The 14,070-nt window shown below is 41.1% G+C and overlaps 1 protein-coding gene across 1 annotated transcript in view; it reads right to left on the bottom strand.

Moving 5' to 3' along the window:
- The window catches only part of ZBTB41 (zinc finger and BTB domain containing 41), a 107,588-nt gene that overhangs the window by 82,030 nt on the left and 11,488 nt on the right, over positions 1-14,070 (bottom strand). The window contains exons 4-5 of the mRNA XM_073592980.1: positions 13,463-13,532; positions 11,098-11,245 (exon numbers count right to left, since the gene is read on the bottom strand). Coding sequence (XP_073449081.1) covers positions 11,098-11,245; positions 13,463-13,532 — 218 coding nt within the window. The remainder of the gene's footprint in view (positions 1-11,097; positions 11,246-13,462; positions 13,533-14,070) is intronic.

Raw genomic sequence — 14,070 nt, 5'->3', positions numbered from 1 at the left:
CGTCTCTCTCTCCTCACACAGAGACCGCGTGTGAGGAGAGAGAGGATATTGCAGCGATCTGTGCCTTGTGTGAGTTCCATCACAGTTTTTCCATGCTATAAAAGTGCCCAAACAGTGCCCAAACAGTACAGTGGGATCTGTGCCAGTCAGTGACCACCTGTGCCAATTGGTGACCACCTGTGCCAATCAGTGCCCACCTGTGCAAATCTGTGCTCACCTGTGCCAATCTGTGCTCACCTGTGCCCACCTGTGCCATTGGTGATCAGTGTCCAGACATCTGCAATCAGTGCCCACCTGTGCCACCTCAGCAGTGCCCACCTGTGCCACCTCAGCGGTGCCCACCTGTGCCACCTCAGCGGTGCCCACCTGTGCCACCTCAGCGGTGCCAATCAGTGCACATCTGTGCCGCCTCATCAGTGGCCATCTGTGCTGCCTCATCGCTGCCCACCTGTGCCACCTCATCGCTGCCCACCTGTGCCACCTCATAAGTGCCCACCTGTGCCACCTCATAAGTGCCCATCTGTGCCACCTCATAAGTGCACATCTGTGCCACCTCATCAGTGCAATCAATCAGTGCACAACTGTTCCGCCCCATCAGTGCCCATCTGTGCCACCTCAGTGCCCATCTGTGCCATCTCATCAGTGCCACCTCATCAGTGCATATCTGTGCCGTAAATCAGTCCCCATCTGTGCCGCCTCAGTGCCCATCTGTGCAGCTTCATCAGTGCCCATCTGTGCAGCTTCATCAGTGCCCATCTGTGCAGCTTCATCAGTGCCCATCTGTTCAGCTTCATCAGTGCCCATCTGTGCAGCTTCATCAGTGCCCATCTGTGCAGCTTCATCAGTGCCCATCTGTGCAGCTTCATCAGTGCCCATCTGTGTAATCAGTGCACATCTGTGCAGCCTCATCAGTGCACATCTGTGCAGCCTCATTAGTACCGCCTCATCAGTGCACATCTGTGCAGCCTCATTAGTACCGCCTCATCAGTGCACATCTGTGCAGCCTCATTAGTACCGCCTCATCAGTGCACATCTGTGCAGCCTCATCAGTGCCCCTCTGTGCCACCTCAGTGCCCATCTGTGCTCATCAGTGCCGGCTTAGCACACACCTGTGAAGTTGCATCATCACCAGCAAGCATGTCTAAAAGAGTCTTTTCCGCCGAGGAGGCATACCAGATTCTTTCCCAGGCCGACAAGAGCAACGGGGAGCTCTCTTGTTCGGATTCCATTTCAAACTCCGATTCTGAGTCGGACGTCAATTATGAGCCAGTCCTCAGTAGTGGAACACTGAGTGACTCAGAGGAGGAAGAAATTCGGCCCGCCAAACGAAGGCGTTCTAGTGTGGAGGCAGTGGCATCCACCAGCACCGCAGTGCCTTCCACCAGCACCGCAGTGCCTTCCACCAGCACCGCAGTGCCTTCCACCAGCACCGCAGTACCTCCGCAAAAAAGGCCAAGGACCCATGCCAGCCTTCCCTATGCCCTTCAAAACCCCTTGTGACTTTCTCCTAATTCAGGAGAAGCCAACATTCCCCCTTTCACTGCCCAGCCAGGAATCCAGGTGGACACTGAAAATTTTTCTCCAATCAATTTTTTTGATTTAATTTTTACAGAGGACATGTTATCAACAATTGTGGCCCAGTGCAACCTTTATGCACAGCAATTTATTCTAAATAACCCAACGTCCTATTATGCCCGTCCCTACGAGTGGAGAGACCTAACGGTGGAGGAGTTGAAGGTTTTTTTAGGCCTCACATTTGCTCTGGGACTCACCAAAAAAAAAAACACCTTGAATTCCTATTGGTCAACCCTCCCCATCCACCACATGCCAATCTTCTCCAAGGTAATGCCCAGAACCAGATACCAAATGATAATGAGGTTCCTTCATTTTAATGATAACACTCAGTGCCCTCCCCGAAATGACCCAAATTATGACAGGCTTTTCAAAATTCGGCCAATATTAAATTATTTTTCTGAATTATTCCCCCAGCTGTTTACCCCGGACCAACATATATGTGTGGATGAGTCCCTTGTGAAATTTAGTGGCAGGCTTAAAATTAAGCAATTTATCCCCAGCAAAAGGGCCCGCTATGGGGTGAAGGTGTACAAACTATGTGACCGAGTCACAGGGTACATGTATGCCTTCAAAGTGTATGAAGGGAAGGACACCCAGCTGCAACCCCCTAATTGCCCGGACTACTTGGGATCAAGCGGGAAAATTGTTTGGGACCTGATATACCCCCTACTGGAAAAAGGCTACCACCTGTACGTAGATAACTTCTACATATCTCTGCCCCTGTTCCACAACCTTCACCGGAAGAAGACGCCTGCATGTGGAACCATAAAAAGGAACCGGAAGGGCTTTCCTCAAAGTCTTGTCAATAAGAGGTTGAGGAAAGGCGAAACGGCAAGCCTGCGGAACAAGGAGATTTTGGCAGTGAAGTGGAGGGACAGAAGAGATGTCTATATGTTATCTTCAATCCACAATGATACCTTCGTAGAAATCCCTAGAAGAAATGGCCCCATTCAAAAACCAAAATGCGTTTATGAATATAATTTGTACATGGGGGGAGTCGACTTCAATGACCAAATGATGGAACCATACCTTGCCACAAGACGGACATACCATTGGTATAAGAAAGTCGCAATTTATTTTTTTCAATTGGCCATATACAACTCATATGTAATTTACCGTAACTCCACCCAAAACCCCAAACGCTTCCTTGGCTACCAAGAGGAAATTTACACTGCCCTTATATTCCCGAACGGCCGCCCAGAAACCATCCAATCTGATGTTCTTAGTCGACTTTCCGAGCGCCACTTTCCAGATAGACTCCCTTCCAAACCAACAGGCCAACGACGTCAAAAAAAAATGTAAGGTGTGTACCAAAGCAGGAGTCAGAAGAGATGCATCTTATTACTGTGCCCAATGCCCTTCCGAACCAGGCCTCTGCGTAAGTGAATGCTTTCGCCGTTACCATTCTTCACTAAATTATTAGTGAAGTATGGTAACATAATCCTCAGTTCCTGCCTTCACACACCTTCACACCCCTTATGCCACTACCTGCTCTGTAACTGACACTGGCTTGTTATTCGACCATGCTTCTGCCTAACGATTCTGTACATACCTCTGCCTGATCTGGAACTGACCTTGGACTGTTTGACCATGATATTTGCCTGCCTCTTGGACTGATCTTGTACCCTGCAACTGGACTAGTGGGATTCAACACAGGGGTCTCACATATGTGAGGGGCTCCAGAATTGTTTTTCTGGATGAAGAAAACAATTTTTTTTGTTTTCTCATTCCTAGATTAGGGTCTGGAGACTCGGAGGCTTCAAAGAGATTTGGGTGGGAGAAGCCTCTACCCCTGTCCCCATTCTGTCCTGAATGAGGCCCTACTGCTGCCTGTAGGACTTACTGCCATTATGTCCCTGCCTGTCGCACTGACCACACCACATGGACCTGCCTACTACCAGGACCAATATTTATGGCACTTCTGACAATATCTCTGCCTGCACTAACCCTGGACTGTATATGGACAGTATCCCTGCCTGCTGTCTGGACAATTGTGTTTGCCGTTGCTGACCAAGTCCCTGCCTGCTGCCTGGACCAGTGCTATCCTCCTGTGTACAACTGCGCTACTACAACCACAGGTAATCTTTTGTTTACACTTTGCTCAGCATAATGTATTTTGGGGTGTAATTCTTGGTATGTGCATGCTATGTGTTCCTGGAACACCTGACGGTGTTCCTTGCATGTTGGATCTCTGTATGTGGTCAGGCTGTGTAGAAGTCTGACACATGTAGTATCGCCATACTCAGGAGGAGTAGCAGAATGTATTTTGGGGTTTCATGTTTGCTATCTAAATGCTATGTGTTGGAAATATCTTATAAACTGCCATCTTTGTGTAAAAAAAAAATGCGTTTTCTTTTTTTTCCACATTTTCCAAAAACTTCTGGAAAAAAATCAACCATTCAAAAGTCTCCTTAGGCCTCATAGATTATACGTTGGGGTGTTAGCTTTCCAAAATGGGGTCATTTTGTGGGTGTTTCCATTGTCCTGGTGCTCCAGGGCCTTCAAAAGTGTAATAGGTGGTTGAGAAATGAGATGTGTAATTTTTGCTCCTAGAACACCTGATGGTGCTCCCCTGCATGTTGGGCCTCTGTATGTGGACAGGCAGTGAAAAAGTCCCACACATGTGGTATCGTAATACTCAGGAGGAGTAGCAGAATGTATTTTGGGGTGTCATTTTTGCTATCTAAATGCTATGTGTTGGAAATATCTTATAAACGTACAACTTTGTGTAAAAAAAAAAAAAAAATGCGTTTTCATTTTTTTTCCACATTTTCCAAAAACTTCTGGAAAAAAATGAACCGTTCAAAAGACTCATTAGGCCTCATAGATTATACGTTGGCGTGTTAGCTTTCCAAAATGGTGTCATTTTGTGGGTGTTTCCATTGTTCTGGTGCTCCAGGGCCTTCAAAAGTGTAATAGGTGGTTGAGAAATGAGATGTGTGCCATACCAAAAGCGCATGACCCAACGTGGTACTTACCGGACATAATGCTCAAACACCCACTACATCAGATGGCCATTGAACAAGCTTTAAAGGAATACATATCAATTAATAATACAACAGACATCTCCCCAATAACACTGTGGGAAGCTCATAAGCCTGTCTTGCGTGGTACAATACAAAGACAAATGGCACTATTTAAACGGGAACGCAAAAATCTAGCAAAAAAACTAGAACTCAATTTTAATGCAGCCTACATATCATTTCAAGATAATCCATCTCAGAGTACAAAATCTCATCTGGAAAAATCTAGATTGGAATACGATCTATTTCTCACTGAGTCAGTTGATAAATCCCTCAAACGCTCCAAACACAATTTCTACATGAATACAAACAAACCAGGTACATATTTGGCTCGGGCATTAAATTCAACTAACAAATCTTTCAAACCAATACGTTTGAAATTATCAAAAAATGTTTACACTTGTAATCCAGTTAAAATAGTCCATAAATTTCACTCACATCTCGCAACTTTATACAAGACAAACAATGAATTTAATCCTACAGAAGCTGAATCCTTCTTCTCAAAAATAACCTTACCTGAGTTATCTCAGAATCAAAAAAGCAGTTTGGATGAGCCTATAACTATAGATGAAGTTGCTAACGCCATAAAAGACCTAAAACTTAACAAAAGACCAGGCCCAGACGGCTACTCGGCTTTATACTATAAAACATTCTCAGAAATACTCTCTCCCATTCTCACTGAAACTTTTAACAAACTTTTAGATGGACATTCTTTTCGGCAAGAAACACTAATGGCAATTGTTTGTATGATCCCAAAACCCCTTTCTGATGATACTTCCTGTGTGAATTATCGGCCTATCTCTCTGTTAAACCTCGATATTAAATTATTAGCAAAAATAATAGCAAAACGCCTCAATAGCATTATAGGAAAATTAATACATAGAGATCAAGTAGGCTTCATGCCAAATAGACAGGCAGGCGATAATATACGCAGGGCAGTGTTATTGGCACATATTGCTAAAAAACGGAAAATCCCTTTATGTTTTCTATCTCTCGATATTAAGAGGGCATTTGACACAGTATCCTGGCAATATATGCAATATTCATTACAAAAATGGGGTTTTGGACCCCACTTTTTAACATGGATCAAAGCATTATATAATAAACCCAAAGCCTATATAAAATATGCTGGATACAAATCTGAAGCCTTTAATATCGAAAGAGGATCGACAGGGTTGCCCATTATCTCCCTTATTATTTGCCCTTATACTCGAACCCATGGCCCAATACATCAGAACAAACCAAACTATAACTGGCATTGAAGTAGGAGGTATTACACACAAATTATGTATATTTGCAGACGATATATTACTTTTTCTATCATCACCACAGGTCTCTGGTCCTAACTTAATACCAGCTCTTGATGGATTTGCAGCCCTATCCGGCCTTATGATTAATCCTAAAAAATGCCTAGTGCTTAATATTTCACTCACAAACATGGAATTGATCCCGGCTAGGGCTGCACTCCCATTCACATGGGCAGAAAATTCAATCCCATATCTTGGAATTCATTTAACAGCATCTCATTCTGACTTATTCTCAACCAATTATCCTCCTGTATTAAGACAGATCACAAATCTAATAAAACAATGGTCGCAACTTCCTTTATCCTGGATAGGGAAGATTAATGCAATCAAAATGACTATTCTACCCAAATTGCTTTATCTATTCAGAGTCCTCCCTATTCCAATTCCTTCCTATTTTTTGAGAACAGTACAAAAAAGAGCAACTTCGTTTATATGGGGCTCTTCTAAACCACGTATACCTATACACACACTACATCTTCCCAAAAATAAAGGAGGCCTGGGATACCCTAATTTTACTAACTACTACAGAGCAGCACATTTGGCCAGTCTGTCCAAATACCATGCAAAACAGGAAATCCCATTATGGGTATTTATAGAGGCTTCAGAAAATGACCCTCTATTAATATCAAATTTATTATGGCTTGATCCTAAAGACCGCTTTAAAATTCATAATCCCATAACTAAACACTTCTTATCTCTCTGGGATAAACTAAAAACCAAATATCAGTTACAATCTCCACACAATCCTCTCCTTTCTTTTATCAGAAATCCGGCCTTTTATCCGGCATGGATCTACCCAAATTCTTTTAAAGCTTGGACAACATCAGGCATTCAGACACTAAATGACTTCATAGCATCTAAATCATTCCTTTCATTCCCATCGCTTAGAGAAAAATATGATCTACCAAACTCTGAGATATTTAGATATCTCCAAATCAAAAATTTCTATACACCATTCCTAAAGAGGGATACACCATTATCCCAATTATCCATTTTTGAATCAATCTGTACAAAAGATCCATTTGCTAAAGGTACAATTTCATCACTTTATAATCAATTATATGGAGTAGCAAATCTTAATAGACCCTCTTACGTTCAGAGGTGGGAGGAGGACCTGGGACGAACTTTAGAAGACACGGACTGGTCTAACATATGGCTCACATCTAAGTCATCTTCACCCAACATCTTAGCACTGGAGACAAATTATAAAGTCCTAACTCGCTGGTACCTTGTACCCGCTAGAGTGGCAAAATATTCACCTAATACCTCAGCTCTTTGTTTTCGAGGATGCCCAGAAATAGGCACATATTTACACATATGGTGGACGTGCCCAGTAATCCAAACCTTCTGGAAGGAAGTCTTCGTGATTGCATCTAAAATATTTAAAAAAATAATACAACCAGATCCATATTTAACTTTACTTAATCTAAAACCGGAATGGTTAACACTCTCTCAATTCAAACTTATGATCCAACTAATAACGGCTGCAAAACAAACAGTGGCCAAGGCATGGAAATCTCCTACATTGGTACTAGCAGAAACAATTCACAGAATGAATAATACAATGTCCCATGCTAAGATGGTAGCCATCGATCAAAATCAAATTCCAAAATTTGAAAAACTTTGGCATCCTTGGATAAAACAACAGTTCCTGTCAAACTTCAATGACTCTGTCCTGTTGCCATGGTAACAGATTAAATGACTTACAGAGACACCCATTCTAAGGCTTCAAAGAGAACTAAAAAGAATAATAAACTGACGAGCGGGACAACCTTGTGGACCATACCTCTACCTTTCAACCCTTTTTCTTCTTTCTCTTTCCTTTTCTCCACCTTACGATTAAAGCTCATTATCATAATTTATTTGACCTATATACACTCTACTTGTAAACAATATGTATAGTAGGTATAAATCATTTAAATACCTACAAAAGTAACTAAGGAAATTATATATATCTTTAATTTAGGTTTACGTGAACCCAATGTTTAATATTTGAAATTTCATGATATTTACCTATATAAACCCTACTGTAAAACAATGAGCTTACTTTATAGATCCTTGTAAACTTACTTTATGTATCTTTATAACATTGTATACTCAATAAACTTCTTTTGACAAGGAGAAATGAGATGTGTAATTTATGCTCCTAGAACACCTGATGGCGCTCCCTGCATGTTGGGCCTCTGTATGTGCCCAGGCAGTGAAAAAATCCCACACATGTGGTATCGTTATACTCAGGAGGAGTAGCAGAATGTGTTTTGGGGTGTCATTTGTGGTATGCACATGCCATGTGAGAGAAATAAGCTATTACAATGACAATTTTGTGAAAAAATAAAAATAAAAAACTTAATATTTCAAAGAATTGTGGGAAAAAATTACAACTTCAAATAACTCACCATGCCTCTTACTAAATACCTTGAAATGTCTACTTTCCAAAAAGGGGTCATTTGTACTTTCCTGGCTTGTTAGGGTCTCAAGAAATGAGATAGGCCACCAGTAAATCAGATGTGATACATTTTTTATGATTTGCACCACAACTTGTAGACTCTCTAACTTTCACACGGACCAAATAATATCCACTAATTTGGGTTATTTTTACCAAAGATATGTAGCAGTATAAATTGTGGCCAAAATTTATAAAGAAAAATTAACAATTTGCAAAATTTTATCACAGAAATTAAGAAAAATTCATTTTTTTTCAAAATTTTTGGTCTTTTTTCATTTATAGCGCAAAAAATAAAAAACCCAGAGGTGATCAAATACCACCAAAAGAAAGCTCTATTTGTATGGAAAAAGGACAAAAAAAATCATTTGGGTAGAGTGTTGCATGACTGAGTAATTGTCATTCAAAGTGTGAGAGCACTGAAAGCTGAAAATTGGTCTGGACAGGAGGGGGGGTTTAAGTGCCCAGTAAGCAAGTGGTTAAACAAATGTATCATACTTACCTCCTCTGTGCAGTTGGTTTTGCACAGAGTGGCTCCGATGCTCCCCTTCTGGGGTCCCTCAGCGGCGCTCCTCCTCTTCCCGAGTGCCCCTTTGGAGAAGTGCTCTCCCTCAGGGCACTCGTGCGGGCGAGCTGCCGTGTCCTGCTGCTGCATCTATTGACACAGACAGCAGGACTCGGCCCCGCCCCTGGGTCCCACGTCATTGGATTTGATTGACAGCAGCGGGAGCCAATGGCTGCGCTGCTATCAATCTATCCAATCAGGACCCGAGACACTAGCTGGAGCTGGTGTGCCCGTTCTCAGCGCTGGAAATACTGAGCTCAGGTGAGTAAAAGGGGGGTCTGGGAGGGTGCTGCACTATAGAAGGTTTTTCACCTTAATGTATAGAATGCATTAAGGCATCAAACCACAAGGGTTTACAACCCCTCTAAATGGGAGAATCACTGACATGTCAGCTGGTTGTTTTCTGGCAGGGCTGAAATGCAGTGGAAATTGTGTTTTTTTTGGGATCAAGTTCATTTTCATGACAAAGAGGGACTTTGCAATTAATTGCAATTCATCTAATGACTCTTTATAACATTCTGGAGTATATGCAAATTGCCATCATAAAAATTGAGACAGCAGAGTTTGTGAAAATTAATATTTGTGTCATTCTCAAAGTTTTTGGCCAGAGATATACACACATTATATATATATATATTTTACACATACACACTTATATGTTATACTTAATATACACCGATTTGGCCTAAATTTAAGAACGATTATGTACAAAATTTTATAACAGAAAGGAAGGAAAAATTTTTTTTTGTTTATGTAGCAAAAATTAAAACCCAGTAGTACCTAAATATCACCAAAAGAAAGCTCTAGTCGTGTAAACAAAATTAGAAAAATTTAGTTTGGGTACGGTGTTGCATGACCGCGCAATTGTTGATCAAAGTGAAAATTTGCCTGGTATTGAAGCGGTTAAAATAGCTGTCCACAGACTTCTCTTCATCTCTTCTTTTCATACATGTCTACACACCACTCAAAGGATCACCTGTTAAGTCTTGGTTTTATATGCGGAAATACACTGAGTGACTTACAGACACCCTTCCAGTCGTGCCTCCCCTCCAGGTGACTGCTATTCATTAGACTGTGTAACCCTGTACTTTGACATAACTGTTCAACTGTATACTTAATGTGTACGTTTGATGTGATCCTGACTTTTTCCACTTGTGCTCTATGTTCTGTACCCTAAAAAACTTCTTTAACCACATGCCGACCAGCCGCCGCAGTTGCATTGCAGCAGAATGGCACGGCTGGGCGAAACAACGTTATGTAATGGCGGTCTCGATCACTGCTGGGCTCCTGCGATCGCCGCTGAGATGGGGAGAACCCGGAACTGTGTGTGTAAACACACAGTTTCTGGTTCTCTGAGGGGAGAAGTGACAGATCGTCTGTTCATACAGGAGTATGAACAGCGATCTGTTATCTTCCCTGCACAGTCCCCACCCCCCTTCAGTTAGAACACAAACTAGGACACACTTAACCCCTTTACTGCCCCCTAGTGTTAACCCCTTCACTGCCAGTGAAATTCTTACAGTAATCAATGCATTTTTAATCGCAATGATCGCTGTATTAATGCCAATGGTCCCAAAAATTTGTCAAAATTGTCCGACGTGTCCGCCATAATGTCGCAGTCACGATAAAAAAAGAAATAAAAATTGCAGATCGCCGCCATTACTTGTAAAAAAAAAAAAAAATGCTATAAATCTATCCCCTATTTTGTAGATGCTATAACTTTTGCGCAAACCAATCAATATACGCTTATTGCGATTTTTTTACCAAAAATATGTAGAAGAATACATATCGGCCTAAACTGATGAAAAAATATTTTTGCGGGATATTTTTTATAGCAAAAAGTAAAAAATTATGCTTTTTTTTCAAAATTGTCGCTTTTTTTGTTTATAGCGCAAAAAATAAAAACCGAAGAGGTGATCAAATACCACCAAAAGAAAGCTCTATTTGTGGGGAAAAAAGGACGTCAATTTTGTTTGGGTGCAACGTCACACCACCGCGCAATTGTCAGTTAAAGCGACGCAGTGCCGAATCGCAAAAAATGCTCTGGTCAGGAAGGGGGTAGAATCTTCCGGGGATTAAGGGGTTAGCAGTCACTATGCTTAAAAAAAAAAACACACACACACACACACACACACACACACACACACACACACACACACGTAAAATGAGATCAAATGAGCATACCTAAATGATATTTTTCCTGATGCCTCAATCTTTTAAAGCGTGATTTGAAGTGTTCATCACAATAGGTGCACTTAAATGGCTTGTCCTGTGAATGAAGGATCATGTGTTCCTCTAAGTGGGGCCGCCGTGTGAAAGATTTATTGCAGATCTAAGAAATGAGATACACATACATATTAAGCAAAAAGTACATTCATAATATAATAAGATGATCAGTTAAAACAATCAATTACCATAACGATACATGAATAAACTAGGAGATTAAATTAGGAAGAGTCCTCACAGTACTACCTGTTGTTAAAGTGGTTCTAAAGCCTCAAGGTTTTTTAACGTAATGTATTCTTTGCACTAAGGTAAAAAACCCTCTATGTCCAGGATCTCCCACTCCCCCAGCCCCCCTTATACTTACCATGAGCCTTATTTTGATTCAGAGCTATGCACTTGAGCAGTGACTCTCTCCTTCCCCACTGGGAAGATTGATAGCAGTGGGAGCCATTGGCTTCTGTCAATCAAATCCCACGACAACAGAGCGAGGGACGGGGCAAAGCCCAGCTGTCTGTGTTTGTGGATGCAGGCAGCGGGGCTCGGGAGCAAACTCGTATGAGCACCCCCCAGAAAGTCATTTGCTTGGGGGGGGTACTCGGAAGACAGGAGGAGCCAGGAGCGCTTCTGGGGGACCCCAAAAGAGGAGTTTTTTTTTTTTTTTTAAATAACAAAAGAGTTGAAAGGTTTAAAATCACTTTAAGCCTCATGTACAGACTTAAATTATATCTTAAACCAAGAACAAAAAAAACGTATGCACTGAACCTTACAAGTCATTTGATGTTGTAGCGGTGTTAGTTTACTTTTTGTAACGCTAAGTACATTTTCTGCTAGTACAGAAAAATATCTGTTGATTCTGCCAAAAATCCAGTATGCTTGTAACTTGCTACAGACGGAACTAAATCTCAAATGTTAGCAGCCTTCTCAACCATCTTCTGTGAGCTAGAAAATTATGTAGTGGAGATGAAGAAAAGGGTAGGTGTTTGTAGTCCAAATAAGGACAGCAACCTAGGGTGACAATGCTTCACGCATACAGAGCAGTAAGTGAGCACTGTCCCTCTAGTACATAAAATGTGTTACTGGCACAATTACTGTAACATTTAAGAATAACAGAAAAAAGTCTGAAAAAAAATTGAATGCAGTCATTACAAGCTCAGGACTGGCAAGCTGAAACATCACATTTATGTTCTTTGGCTTAGATATGCTGTAAAAGTAAATCAGCATAAATCACAGGCTTAGATGAATGTTACTCATTTGTTACAGAATGTGTACTTGCTTCAAAAGATAGGCTGGCTTCTTTCACATATATTCACCATTCCAACTGCTGAAAAAAATATACAGGCAGCCCACCTATATAATGCTTATCTTTGTACCACATTTAGGCCTCCTCCAGCTTGAAAACTAAAGTTTTGGAATTAGTTGCTATGTTAGTACTTAGATTCTGCCTGCAATACACGGACAAACTTTTGGCCAAGTCCTGCTGAATCCGCTGAAATTCAGGCACCACCCAGATTGACGAAAAAAATATTTTTTTGTTGAAGAAGCCAGGTGGAAATTTTTCTGCCAAACAATAGCTGTATCCATTCAGATGCAGTCACTGTTCAGGATTCTGACAGCTGACACAAGTCAGCAGAGGGGATTCATCTTCACCGTTTAGCAAGGATGGAAGAATCTATTACAAATGTGTACGGTTAGTACTAGTCTAGTATAACTAAAGACATTATTTTTATTTATTTTTGGATAGAGTGGAGAGGGATTAGAACCCCTGTCAGTTTTTTTTGCCATCTGCGCCCCTATTAGGGAAATTCCCCCCTCTCTATTTGTCCTGTTCACCATTATCATTGAAAGTGAAAGTAAAAGAAGATCCCAAATTTTAGGCTGTCACCAGAAAAGTAATAGAGGGGGAAATCTTTAAAATGGGGGCACTAATTCTGGTGTCCTGGGAGTCCCCAAGGGATTCCCTTAATTTGCAGAGATTTTCTTACAACCTGTTGTAACTATGGGACAGAAAGTGAAGGGAAATCTCCCCAATGGGACAAAGAGGACAAAAATAAACCTTACAGGGGTTATAACTCTGTTACTCTATCCAAAATGAAACACAAAAAAAAAAAAAAAAAAGTTTTGCCTATAGTTCTACTTCAACCCTTTCTTGGTTTGTAAACATTATTATTATTATACAGAATGTATATAGTGCCAACAGTTTCCACAGAACTTTACAAAATAAAGGCAGACAGTACAGTTACAAAACAATTCAATACAAGAGAAATCAGAGGGCCCCGATTTTACTCCCTCAAACATATAACATAAATTCAATAAAACGACTTACATCGCACTTCCAGCCGTCACTCTTTAATCTCTTGATTGCAATAAACTCTTGTGCATTTTCTGCATGGAACCTGGAAAAAAAAAAAAAGAATAGCAAGAAGTATTCATCTCTGCTTTTTATTATGTGCACACGTCATATCTCAAAATTTTCACACCATTTTAAAAAAAAAACAACAAGTAACATCCTCAATAATACCGCACTATAGAATGAGGACAGATTGCTCTAGCAGTCATGGTTTCAGAATGACTGTTTTGTTACAGCAATCTATCATCATTCATAAAAGGTAAGAGCCATACGTGGACTCATGGAGCCCATAAAATCTGCTGCTCCACATTCAGAGCCTACTTTTTCCAAATGTCAGCACATTAACTGTACTTTGCAGACACTGGCTGTATAACAGAAAGTAATCCCTCTGTAAGGCTGAATTCACAAACGTCTAAGGATAGTCAATGGGGCCTGAAGTGCAATGGTTTAGTAGTTAGCACTTCTGCCAGGACACTACCTGCATGGAGTTGCATGTTCTCCCTCTGCTTTTGTGGGTTTCCCCTGGATACTCCAGATTCCTCCCACACTGCATAGAAATGCTGGTAGGTTAATCGTCTCCTGTC

This window comes from Aquarana catesbeiana, linkage group LG07 (genome assembly GCF_042186555.1).
Source record: "Aquarana catesbeiana isolate 2022-GZ linkage group LG07, ASM4218655v1, whole genome shotgun sequence".
NCBI lineage: Eukaryota > Metazoa > Chordata > Amphibia > Anura > Ranidae > Aquarana > Aquarana catesbeiana.
The sequence above is the reverse complement of the archived record's forward strand: the minus strand, read 5'-3'. Positions and strand labels throughout refer to the sequence as shown.